The 13,896-nt window shown below is 38.0% G+C and overlaps 1 protein-coding gene across 1 annotated transcript in view; it reads left to right on the top strand.

Moving 5' to 3' along the window:
- The first annotated feature begins 1,405 nt into the window (after window positions 1–1,405).
- Window positions 1,406–13,896, top strand: part of FH (fumarate hydratase) — a 30,915-nt gene continuing 18,424 nt past the window's right edge. Inside the window, exons 1-4 of the mRNA XM_036756176.1 lie at window positions 1,406–1,604; window positions 6,848–6,982; window positions 11,833–11,943; window positions 13,050–13,226. Of these exons, the coding sequence (XP_036612071.1) occupies window positions 1,491–1,604; window positions 6,848–6,982; window positions 11,833–11,943; window positions 13,050–13,226 (537 nt within the window). The 5' untranslated portion in view covers window positions 1,406–1,490. The remainder of the gene's footprint in view (window positions 1,605–6,847; window positions 6,983–11,832; window positions 11,944–13,049; window positions 13,227–13,896) is intronic.

Here is a 13,896-nt window from a genome sequence, read left to right on the forward strand (position 1 = left end):
ATAGGAGTGCATGATCAAAAAAATTTCGAGATCACAACTCTAAAGTTCCTTCTGGCTTTTAAAGTCCACCATCCTTTGATCTAAAGGGTTGAAGTGCAGAAGTCACAAACAAGGGGAAAAAAGGCTGTCAATGGATTATTAACAGCTGGCCCAGACCCAAGGTTAGTTTTGGAACCTGCTCTCGGTAGATGTGGCTGTCTAGTCTTGTTTTTTTCAAGCATTTTATGTCAGGAAATAGTTGCTGCTGAGAAAAATTCTTAGAGCCAAGATATAAACAAGACTCACTGGAGAGCAACAAAAGGAGAATCATACCTTTGAAGCTCACAGGAATGCCAAACTATTTGGACAGGTCAAGATAAGACAGTCAAAAGGCAAGACCAGAAAGACACAAGAGTCTACTACTCCAAATTTATCTGGGTACATGTATGATTATACCTTTGTGCTTTCATATATACATATGTACATATATATGTACATGCACACTACATGTATATCATATATACTTCTCCCCACACACACACACACACACACCCCTCTACCAGATAGATCAGCAACTCCTCTGCTGAACTGCCTAGAACACTGAGAGGTTAACAATGTTATGAGAGTAAAGGGTATCCTGGACCCTTGCTGGATAGGCACTGGGGAGGGGGACCGGGAAAAGAGATGATTCTAAGGTTCACAGGGTTGGAAGGAAGGTTCTTTAGTAAAAATAAAGTCCTGTACTTCTGGAAGAACTTGGAATTTTAGCTGTGCTGGGCACTGGGAGCTTGTTCTTTAGATCTACCTCCTGTAAACAGCATTAAGATAAATACAGGTTTCCTCTTTTTCCCAACAGTGGCCAGGTCTGATCAGGGACGAGGACAAAACAGTCTTCTTCGAAAGGGCAATTTTAGGTAGGTTTGTATTTTCCCGCATCCCCAACAACGATCACAGTTTAAAAGTTTCAATACAACAAGGCATTTTCATCAACTTCCAGTCAAACAATAAACATTCATTAAGCACCTACTATATGTCAGACACTGTGCTAAACGCTGGGGAGTGTCAAAGACGCTCTCCCCTCACCCCCCAAAAAGCATCCTTTTTCTTAAGAGGAAAACAAAAAGGAAAATGAAAAAGACCATAGATAAAATCCAGTAATAAAAGCAACGAACTGAACAAATTTCCTGAATGACAGGCACCACTTCTAGAGCTCCACCTCTAGTTAGAACTTTCTTCTCCCCTCCCCTCCCCTCCCTTCTCCAACACTACATTTTCCAACTCCCACAATTCCTAGGGCTACTACAGACGCAAATTAGAGGAGGGGAGGGGAAATGCCACTAAACCCGCCCTCTCTCTCAATTGGTCAATAAGAATTAGTCCAGCCTCCCGGCCTGAGACGGGGTTCCGTATTGGGTGACAAGAAGAACAGAGGCGGTGTGGGCGGAGCAGGACGGGCCAGTGGGAGGCGTGGTCCTGGTTCTCTGAAATCGTCCCCTTGCGCGCCCGGCACCATGTACCGTTCTCTCCGGATCTTCGTGCTGCCTAGCAGGCTCTTGCAGCCCTCTCCTCTGGGCCCCGCTTGCGCTGCCTGCGCCCTGCGGCGGCCTCCTATCGCCGCTCGAATGGTGAGGGTCGTCGTCTTCTTTTGTGCTCCGTTCGCTGTCCTCGGGCTTAGCCCGCAGTGACCTTCACCCACTCCCTCGACCCATGGGCTAAGCCGAGCCGAGCCGGGCCGGGCTAGGCCAGGCCGGGCCGGAGTCCTGGGTTTGGCGCTACGAGCTAAGGGAGAGGGTTAGGGTTTCTCTCTGCATGCCTTTCTCACGACCACAGCTGGGGGCCGGTGGGGTCGTTTTTCTCTCGGACACCTTCCGGTCCATGGTCCGAGAGGCCTTAGCAGCGAGGAGTGTGTGCGCATGCGTCGGCGTGTAGGGCCCGCTGCTAGTAGGGCGCGTTAGTGTAGATAGACAGACTCTCGCTGTGCTCTGTCTTTCCTCATCTGTAAAATGGGGATAGATTTAATAATGATGATAACAGCGCTCACCTCCCAGATGTGTTGTGAGAATCAAATGAGATATCCGTAAAGGGCTTTGTGGTCCTATGTAAATGCTAGCCATCCGTATTATTGTTTCTACCAGACTTTTTGCTATTCTCTTAGGGTTTTCTCTTTCCTGCCCAGGCTTGCACACGTCCTTATGCTTTTTCCTGAAAAACCTGAGCTTTTATCTGGATGATGCACAACCAGTTGTGGTGGTTAGGGTTAAGGTGTCCACAGCCCAGGGTCCCTAATTGATGAGAAGAGGATCTGAGAGTCAGAGCCCCTGGTTTGCATCATGGCACTTTAGGGAACTAGTGTGTGATGTTATTACTATTTCGTGCCCTCAATTTTTCTGATCTGAAGAAGGAGGTAAAAAAAAAAAAAAACAACTAAAGGGCTTCATCACTCACCATGCTATGACCTGGATTTAAACCCAAGGATATGTAGAAAAAAAGTATTTTGTGGCCCCTGGTTTCATGTACTCATTAGCTGTGTGATCCTGGACAGGTCACTTAACCTCTGTGCTTCAGTTTCCTCATCTGCAAAATAGGTGTAATAATAGCACTTACTAAGGTCATATTTGTCAAGGGCTACATAAATGCTAGCTCCTGTTGTTTTGACTTTCACAGTATTGCTAAATTTAAAGGAACTTGACTACAATAGTTTTGACTGCTTGAAAGAACTAGTTGTAATTCATAGTGGTCATGTCATGATAGTGTTGTTTTGATCTGTGAGATCATGGAATATGTTTTGTAGTTGTAAAGTTTCATAGGAACGTAAAAGCTGTTACTATTTGGAAGAAAATTCAGTGGAAGAGTATAAAGCTCCAAGTGCAAGCTATAGCTACTTCTGATTTGTTCCAGTGAGTCCTTTTCATTTTTTAAACATACAGAAAGTCCACATCTAATAATTTTGCTGACATTATTATTAGCTTTAAGAAACATAAAACTTTTTAGAGCTGGAAAGGACCTTAGAAATTGTCTACTTGATGTCCTTCTTCATTACGTTTTATACACCTAGAATTTTTATGGGTATTCAAGTATTCAGAGAACACTTATATTTTCCCAGTTTTGAATTTGGAAAACTTATGTGAATGCATACGTGTTTCATTTGTACTATTGAGATCCTATTTTGCATTAGAGTATGTGGATGCTGTTGAACCCCAAAGCACTCAATTTGGACCAGTATAAAACTATGTATGATAAAACATTTGCCCAGTGTTCCAATCCAGCAGTTGTCAGACCTTTTGACCTCAGGACCCCTGTATACTTTTAAAAATTTTTGAAGAGCCCAAAGAGTTTTTGTTTATGTGGATTATATGTACTGATATTTACCACAATATAAATTAAGATGGATCATTTAAAAATATTCATTAAAATAATAAACTCTTTGTATGTTAACATAAAATATTTTTAAGTAATTATTTTAAAACAAAAACTTAATGAGAAGACAGGGTTTTTTTACATATTTTTACATATTTTTGCGAATGTCTAGCATAATACTAAAATTGTTGTATTCGCATATCTACTTCTTCATTGAATCTTTTGCAAATATTGTTTTTTTATAACTTTTTTATTTTTATTTTTTGAAGGGGGGAAGGCAGGGCAATTGGGGTTAAGCGACTTGCCCAAAGTCATACAGCTAGTAAGTGTGTCAAGTGTCTGAGGTGGATTTTGAACTCAGGTCCTCCTGACTCCAGGGCCAGTGCTCTACTCACTGCGCCACCTAGCGCAGTGTTATTTTTTAATAGTATTTTATTTTTTCATGTCAAGACAACTTTTTGCATTCATTTTTACAAGATTTTGAGTTCCAAATCTTTCTCCCTCCCTTCACCTCTTCCTGAAATGGTAGGAATTTTGATATAGGTTATACATGTGCTATCATGTAAAACATTTCCATATTAGTCATGGTTGTGAAAGAAGAAACTGATCAAAAAGAAATAAGCCATGAAAAAGAATAAAGTAAGTGAAAAAAGTATGCTTCCACTCCATTCAGAGTCCATCAGTTCTTTATCTGGATGTGGATAGCATTTCCCATTGTGAAGCCTTTGTACTTGTCTTGGATCATTGTGTTGCTGAGAAGAGCTAAGTCATTCAGAGTTGATCATCACACAGTATTGCTGATACTATATACAGATGTTCCCCTGGTTCTACTCATTTCAATTTGCATCAGTTTATATAAGTCTTTCCAGGTTTTTCTGAAATCTGCCTGCACATTATTTCTTATCACACAATAGTATTCAATTACATTTATATACTGCCGCTTGTTCAGCCAATCCCTAATTTACAGGCATCCCCTCAATTTCCACTATTTTGCCACCACAAAAACGGCTGCTGTAAGTATTTTTGTACATTTAGGTCCTTTTCCTTTTTTTAAAATCTCTTTGGGATACAGACCTAGTAGTGGTATTGTTGGATCAAAGATTATGCACATTATGGTTGCCCTTTGGGCATATGTTCAAATGGCTCTCCAGAATGACTAGTTCGGTTCACAACTCTACCAACAGCACATTAGTGTCCCAATTTTCCCACATCCTCTCCAACATTTACGTTTTCCTTTTTTGTCATATTAGCCAGTCTGATAGGTATGAGGTGTTCCCTGAGAGTAGTTTTAATTTGCATTTTTCTAATTAAAAGTGATTTAGAGTACTTCTTCATATGCTTATAGGTAGCTTTGATTTTTTCATCTGAAAACTTCCTGTCCATATCCTTTGACCATTTATCAGTTGGGGAGTAGCTTTTATTCTTATAAATTTGACTCAGTTCTCCATACATTTGAGAAATGAGGCCTTAATCAGAGATTGCTGTAAAGATTGTTTCCCAGCTTTCTGCTTTCTTTCTAATCTTGGTTGCATTTGGTTTGTTTGTGCTAAAGCTTTTTAATGTAATCAAAATTATATATTTTACATTTTGTAATGCCCTCTATGTCTTGATTGGTCATGAGTTCTTTCCTTTTCCATAGATCCAACAAGTGGACTGTTCCTTGCTCTTTTAATTTCTTATGGTTAATCATTTATCCGGTTTGAACTTTTCTTGATATATGGTATAGTTTGTGTCACAGTGTACTTCTCTTTCTCTTCCCTTAATTATTTTTTATGTCATTCCCTCAAATTCAAAATTCCCTTATACCTGTGCCCTTTGTCTATTTACATGCCTTCTAGCTGCACTATTAATGGTACAATTTTTAAGAATTACAAGTATCATCTTCCTTATGGAGGGATGTAAACAGTTTGGCTCTATTGAATCCCTTATATTTTCTTTTCTCTTTTTAGGCTTCTCTTGGATCTTAATGGAGATCAGTTTTTTTGTTTAGTTCTGGTCTCCTTATGAAAACTTGAAATCCTTCAATTTCATTGAATTGTTGTTTTTCAGTCATGTCCAGCTCTTCGTAACTGCACTTGGGGTTTTCTTAACAAAGATACTGGAATGGTTTGCCATTTTCTTCTTGCAGATGAGGAAACTGAGGCAAGCAGGGTTAAGTGACTTGCCCTGGTCATACAGCTAGTAAGTGTCTGAGGCTGGTTTTGAAGTCAGGTGTTCTTGACTTTAGGCCCAGGGCTTTACCTGATGCCTCTGTGTAGCTCATAAATTTTAAGGCCCTGGAAGTGAAATTATTTTTCTTGTTAAAAGTTACTTTGATAGTCACTGAATCACGTCATCAGATTTATAAACATTAATTATAGACAAGTATGGTCAAGTCAAACATTTATTAAGTTCTTAGTATAAGAAGGGCTTTACAAGTCAAACAGGATTTTATATTTGCTTGTTGGGGCAATAGAAAGATTCACATAGTCAAATCTGAGCTTTAGAAATATCATTTTGGCAGCTGAGTTTCACCTCCTGCCTAGAATGGAAACTAGTATCATATCTGGATTCCAGATTTGTAATTGGAGTCAGAGAGGTGGTATAGTAGATAGAGTGCTGGACTTGGAGTCCCAAAGATCTTAGTTCAAATCCTGCCTCAGAAGCTTAATAGATGAGCCACCCTGGTCAGGTTACTTAATTGGCCTCAGCTTCAGTTGCTTCATTTGTAAAATGGGAATGATAATATTCCTTCTTCCTTTCCTTTTAATTCATATACCTTAGTCCTTAGGAATTTGTGTTGCTTTCTCCCTTGCCTATTCTACCCTCCCTCTCTATTCCCCCACCTCCTTCCCTGCCTGTTTCCCTGTTGGGTTTATTGTATTTCTCTGTGCGTGTGTGTGTGTGTGTGTGTGTGTGTATGTGTATGTGTATTTTCAACCTCCTTTTATCCAATTCATGTGAAATTGGGTTCATGGGATGCCCACTTCTCTCATCCCTTCTCCACATCTGAAAATTCTTCATTTCTATCCTTACTCTGGGAGATGTTGATTTCTCTTCCCTTCTTCCTTTCCTCTGAATTGGAATAATAATGGCACTTCCCTCTCAGGGATAGACTACAACTACACTTTGTTTAAATTCTTAGGAATTTTTTCTGTTTGGGTTTTTTTTTGAAAGAAATAAAGTAGAATGAGAGTCATTTCTCTTCATAACAATTGGTCAAAGCACAATTGATAAGCAGGCTGCTGAAATAAAGAAGTTGACCTTTTTTTTTCCAAAGTGCTTATGCATCTTGTTCTTATTTTATTTTGACATAAATAGTCTGAATGTGAACTTTGAAATGTAAGAAATAGGTCTGAAATTATTCACAAAATGGTAGGCTAGGTGTAAGAGCAAACAAGACAGAATTTAAATGTAATTTCAAGCCTTTTCTGACTTGTAAAAGTGATGTCTTTACTCCTAACAGCTTTATTTTATTATATACAATATTAATCGTGTGCTAACCATTATATCTGATAATTTTGTTCTTCAGGCAAGCCAAGACTCATTCCGGATTGAATATGATACCTTTGGCGAACTCAAAGTCCCAAGTGATAAGTATTATGGCGCCCAGACGGTGAGATCTACGTTGAATTTTAAAATTGGAGGTGTAACAGAAAGGATGCCAGTGAGTAACTTTTGTTGGAAGATTATTATCATAATTTGAACTGAAAAACTATTAGGATTGTTAAGCTTAAGATGATTAAGATCTGTTTCTCTCTGTTCAAATAAAAGAGGTTCGAGCTTTCTAAAATGTAAGATGGTGGTGTTTTTTACATATATGTAATGATGTCAAGATTTATAGAATCTCAAAATTGGAAGAGACCTCAGAGCCTTAGAGGTGAGAATGCATCACAGCATTGGGCCAGCCTGTGCAGAGGCACATTGGCAGGAGATGGCATACCTGCCAAGGTGATACAAATAAAATGGAAAGCGAGTGAAGGATGTTAAGGTAAAATAAGACTGGGAAGGGGCAGCTACATGGCGCAATGAGCAGAGCACTGGCCCTGGAGTCAGGAGGACCTGAGTTCAAATCCAGCCTCAGACACTTGGCACACTTACTTAGCTGTGTGACCTTAAGCAAGTCACTTAACCCCAATTGCCCTGCCTTCCCCCATCCAAAAAAAGAAAAAAAAAATAAGACTGGGAAGATAGATGGGATCCCAATTAAGGAAGTGGAGTTTGTATATTATACTGGAGATAACAAGGAACCACTATAAAGACTTGGTTAAGGGAGTGACAGGGTCAGATCTGTGCTTTGGACATATCAGTATGTTAGCTCTGTGAAGAGTGAATTGGAGGAAAGAAACTTGAATACTGAGGACCCATTAGGAAGCTACAATAGTATAATAAGAGGTAATGACTACTATGAGGTTTTCTGAAGTCTTGACCTTGATTGGCAAGCTGTGTGAGGGAATGGATGTGAGAGTTACTTAGAGATAAAGTTAACAAGACTTTGCAAATGATTTGAGGAGTAAGAAAGGCAAAAGAATCAAAATAACTAAAGTGGCAAACCTCATTGGAAAGATCATGGCACCCTTAACAGATACAGGGAAATTGAGAGGAGGGATAGATTTAGGGGAAAGTATCAGTTCTTTGACATGTTGAGTTTAAAATGCACATGGGACATCAAAATGCTATGGAAGGAGCACTGGGTCTGGAGTTAGAGGAATTGGGCTGAAATCCCAAGTTTGCTACTTACTGTCTAGATGACCTTGGAAAGATAACTTCTCTGGGCCTCAGTTTCCTGATCTATAAAATAAGGAGTTGGCCTAGATGACCTCCACAGTTCCTTCCAGCTCTAAATCTGTGGCCCTAGAAAAAATACACCTAAGTGAAGATGTTAAGCAGGCACTTGGTAATGGGGGACCACTGGATAATGTAAAATTTAAATGATGAACCACATTATAAATGAAACAGGAAGCCAAAGAAGTTGCAGCTGAATGGAAGGATCGCTTACAGGTGTTCTTTGCAGAGGCATGTAAAAGAGTTGGAAAATTTGGTTTCATCATGTGCCCCAGGACAACAAGAAATATTTCCTGAGATACTTGGAATCTTCATGATAAGCCTAAGAGACAAGACCACCAAGAAGCTTGTATGAATGTCTCTTGCAGAGGATAAGAGGTTTAGAAATTCCATGTAGAACTTGACAGTATCTTCCAAAACATGTCAGTACATACATTAATATTCAATGTGTGCTTTGATGGTTTTAAGAGAGGTTACTGTTGGAAGGTAATGTTCGTTGTTAAGAGGAAAAGAGAAACTAAAAACTAGTAGAGTTCTGTTACAATAGCCTTGAGTCTACATGTAACGAATACTCTCTTTTAGAATAGAAATGGAAAGCATTGGATAGAGTGAGCAACAAACCTAACCACAAAACGTGAAATTGACTTATGAAATGACTGAGTAAATGTCAGAATCACTTCTGTGCAAGTCCTGCACCAGTCCTTTGTAGCCATCCACCTAGGCTATCTTGCTATCTGCCCTGCTCTTCTTCTCCCATCTTTACACCTCTTACTGTAGGCATAGTAATCATATAAATTGTAGCATTGCTTCATGTAAAAGTGTGCTAATTGACCACCTGTGGATTACCTCACTACTGCTCTACCCGTATAGACCAAAACTCTTGGCCACCAGTCCTCTGGATATTTTGTCTCTCTTAGTAGATTCTAAGTTCCTTGAGGGCAGAAACTATCTTACTTTTCTGTATTTTATCCCCAGCACATAATATGGTGCTGGGCTCTTAATAAATGCCTTTAAATTTATCCAGCCTATTAAAAAAAACTACCAACACTGAAAAATGAGAAAGAAGTAAGGGAAAAGACATTGCCACTGCTTATCACTATTTCCTACAGAAATTTCACAGATACAAAAGTAATCACCACAACAGGGAAAACAAAACAGCAACAAAACCACCTCAGCTAGCAAATAGTCTCCTCATTGAGAGGAGACATATAGCAGCAAAGGGAACAGTAATTTAGATTGCAGGTTCATTTGTAAAACATGAAAGAGGATTTTTAGATTATAGTTAATGCTGCCTCAAAAAACAATACTCAACATGAAGGAAAAAAAATGAGTCTGTAGAGAGCTTAGTTTGAGGACAAATTAAATCAGATCATTCCAAGACAAAAGTAAAGACTAATAATAAATAGAAAATTTGAAAACAAATCTGTTATGGTCCTTACAGTGGTCTGTTTTCATCATCATGACAATAGAACTGCCCCAAACTAATAGGAATAGTCTAAAAGTATTTGGCCTAATATCAAGGTCCTAAATAATGCTGTATGATGTAACAATAACAATAATAATGACAGCTAGCATTTATGTAGTGCTTTAAAGTTGCGAAGTGCTTTACAAATATTACCTCATTTGATCCTCGCAACAATCTTGGGAGTTAGGGTCTGTTATTAGCCACATTTCACAGATGAGGAAACTAAGGCAGATATGAGGAAATAGAAATGACATTTAGAAAAAAAATTATATCCACAGTTAGCTAGAAGAGATGTCTTCTGGCAACAACAGGCTTTGAAAACATTTTGAAGGATTGATTTTCAACATACTTGAGAAAAGGAACAAGAGGAAAAAAATCAGATTTACCCCACCCCACTGATAGAGAAGGTAACGTCTATCCCATATGTCTTGTTTCTTATCTAGATAAAATTTCATGAGGATGACCATGGGAACATATGCAAAAAGAACAGTCAGACTTTCACAAACAATTTTATGTAGCAGACTACTTCTTCAGTCACACAGTTTACTAAATGTTATAGAAGTTTACAAGATCCTACCATGTGATATTTTTAATGACCAATAACAATAACAAAAAAATTATTTGACTTGGTAGAATAAAATGTATCTCTCCTCCAACAAAGTGTCTCTTGGTCATGTTATGATAACACAAGAGTCATTCATAGGTATGAATAGAGGAAACTTAGTTCAAAGACCCTTTGACTATCATTATCAAATGAGATATAAAATACAAATATATTTTTTGAGATATTTGTCTCTGTAATTGCTGTCTTAAGTGGAGACCATGTGGGCAAAGGGTAAACGTTGAAGTCATTCATATGCTCTAATGGATAGTCTGTTGATTGTACCAAGAACCAGAATGACACAGGATCTCAAAAAAAAAATTAACTACTGCTCAAACTTGGTCAAGGAATAAGGAAAGCCTATTGTATATACTACGACATGGAATTAGGAGTGCAGTCGGTTGAATTTGCTTATCAATACCTTTGTCTCAGACAGACACTGCACGTGGACACTGACATGGACACCAAACTGAATAAAATAAAGAGAAGTGAGCTCTTTCATTTTGGACATTATGCAGTTCTTCCCATTGTGGGATGCTTCTCAAAACAAACCAAAAATAAATACCAGAATTTTCCTGGTAGTGGAAACCAAGAAAAAGTACTCAGAAAGGGTTAAGGCCAATAGTATCAGAAGTTACCAAGAAGTCAAGAAAGATAAGGATGGAGAAAAGACCATAGAATTTAGAAATTAAGAAATTTTTACCTTGGAAAGAGCCATTACAGTGTAGAGGTATCAAAAACCAGATTTTAGGCTGTTGAGAAGTGAGTAGGAGGTGAGGGAGTAGAGACAATAAGTATAGATGGCTTTTTTAAGGACTCCGTCTATGAAAAGGAAGATGAGATACAGGATCATAGCTTAAGGGGATGGTAAGAAACACCATTTTCAAAATCAAAACTGTAGCTCAATAAAGAGATACATAGTGAGCATGAAAAACTATAGTATATTTCTTTTTTTTGAGGGGGGAAGGCAGGGCAATTGGGATTAAGTGACTTGCCCAAGGTCACACAGCTAGTAAGTGTGTCAAGTGTCTGAGGTTGGATTTGAACTCAGGTCCTCCTGACTCCAGGGTGTTCTACTCACTGCGCCATCTAGCTGCCCCCCTATAGTATATTTCCAACAGGGACCTCTTCATAAAAAGTGGCATAGAAGGTGTCATCTGGGAAATGTGTGATCAGGAACTGAAGTGGGTCATGTCATGAGAGACAAGGGTAACAGATGGATAGCCAAAATGTTCCCAAAATATTGAAAGATCTAATAGATCTAATAGATCTAAAAGATCTAGTGTGTTTGGTATGCTTTTTCTGGAGGACTTATGTGAGGATATAGACAAGAATCACCCAGGATGAGAAGGAATGAATGAGTTGAGTTGTGCATTGTTGTGGGCAATAAGTAGTTTGATAGAATCAGCTATTGAAATGTTCAAACAAGTTTTGGGGGAAGCACGTATATTAAATTCTTTTTTAAAAAGCAATCATATTTTGCATACCCTACAAATAAGCTCATTATGATTGATATATCATTGATTATATACCAACTATACTCTTTATCTTCCGAATATATTTGAAATTATCTTGATACCAGTTTTATTACTGGCCTCAGTTTTTAAACCTGCATAACCAATAAACATAATGTGTATTTTGAGAAATATTCTAACTGTAATTACAGGTCCCAGTCATAAAAGCCTTTGGCATCTTCAAGCGGGCAGCTGCTGAAGTAAACCAGGATTATGGCCTTGATCCAAAGATTGCTGGTGCAATTATAAAAGCAGCAGATGAGGTAGGAGGTGCTAAATATGTTCCTTTTATATCAGAAGACCTATACCAGACTCTGTGAATGATTTTTTTTTTAATCTGAATAGATTGGGTGGAGATTGGTGGAAGGCCACTATAGAGCATTAGAGTTTTTTTTTTAAAACGGCATGACTTGTTTTCCTGGGTTAGGACATGGTTTTGCTCTTTTATTTTTGCTTTTTTTTTTTTGTTTCCCAATGGTAGTTTTCCCGAATGTTGTGGTTAAGCTTTTATTTTTTAGCCTCCAGACCTTCATTCTTTAACTTTAAGATCTTAGTGACTATGAAAAAATTTACCTGGATATTGTGCTTTTAATAACAGGTCACATCACATGATATTTTGCAAAAATGCTTTCCTCACAGCAGTGATTTAATGCCATTGTTATCATCTCTTTTACAGATGAGAAAACTAAGGTTCAGAGAGTTTTCTTAGATTGAGTCAGAAAGGTTAAGTGATTGGCCCAGTCACATGGCTAGTAAGTGTTTGGGTGGGGATTGGAGCCCAAGGTTTTCTCAAGTTCAGTGTATTTTTCACTGATAATTTCTTTTTCCTTGTATTTTCTTATCTAAAGACCTGATTGCCTTAAGTAATAAACTTCTCCAATTATTGGTGTTTTTTAAACTAGGAGTGTATAATGTTAAAAATATATGCCAACTCAAATTAATCTCAAGCATGAAATTAAGCTTCTTTGTTTAATGGGCTTATGGTAATTTAAAACACACACACACGCACACACACTTTAAAACGCGCACACACACACACACACACACATACACACATACATTTCTTGTGGTCAAGAAAAAAGATGCATACCTCCAGCTTCCAGCATAGGTAGCTGCCAAATGCTGGGCATCTGTTAAGTGACCCATGAGATGAAGAAATACCGATCCATGAATTACCACTCAAATTACTAGTCCACTTTATGCTGACCCTAATTGATCTATCCATTGGGTTTCAACCTAGCTTACTTATAGTAAATAAGAAAAATTATTATGAATTGTAGTTAACAGCCACAGAATGAAAGATAGGTAAAATATTTGGCATTTAATTTTATTTTTTAAAATTAATCTTTTTTTTTTTAACTTTTTACAGGTAATAGAAGGTAAATTAAATGACCATTTTCCTCTTGTGGTGTGGCAGACTGGGTCTGGAACCCAAACAAACATGAATGTCAATGAAGTTATTAGCAATAGAGCAATTGAAATATTAGGAGGAAAACTGGGGAGCAAGGATCCTGTGCATCCTAACGATCATGTCAATAAAAGCCAGGTTAGTATATAGTTTCAGCTTTTCTCCTTTATTGTAAGATGAAAGGAACAGCACAAATTCTTTGGGAAGCAAAAATTAAGCCTTTTTTAAAAACAAGCTAGGCTATATTACTTTTCTTTTAATAAGATTTCTCATAGGTATCTTTTTTTTTTTCAAACAATAGTCTTGATTGTATTTTTGTATTTTTCTCAGATTTCCTAGAAATCAATTTTAGGAGGGGATGATGCATCTTGCATACAAATCCACCCTCTTGAAGGTGTTCTAAACACAATGAAAAGGAAATTAGTCTTTTAAATCGGTGACAGCCAAAGTGATAGTCAGCCTTGGGAACCCTGGAATTTGTGAGTTCAAGTTATGCTTTTGACCCTTGGTTGCTGTGTGATTCTGTGAATCACTTAGCATTCTTTGCTGTTGCAAGGAAAGGTGCTAACTTCCTCTGGAAGAGGGAGTTCTCTGTGTCAGTGAAACCATAGGTCCAGTCCCTATCCCTTTTTAAATTGTCATTTAAGCAGTTCTTTTCAAATTCCTTACTTTATAGAACTCTACAAAGGAAGCTGTTGTGTTTCTTTTGCAACGGATATAAAATTTAGAAAGGGATGTGGGAGAAGGGGAGGGAGGATAGAAGGAAGGTATGACATTGTCCCTCTTCTCCCTTCCCTTTCTGTTTCAG

The sequence above is a fragment of the Trichosurus vulpecula genome, chromosome 4 (genome assembly GCF_011100635.1).
Source record: "Trichosurus vulpecula isolate mTriVul1 chromosome 4, mTriVul1.pri, whole genome shotgun sequence".
In the NCBI taxonomy this organism is placed as follows: Eukaryota; Metazoa; Chordata; class Mammalia; order Diprotodontia; family Phalangeridae; genus Trichosurus; species Trichosurus vulpecula.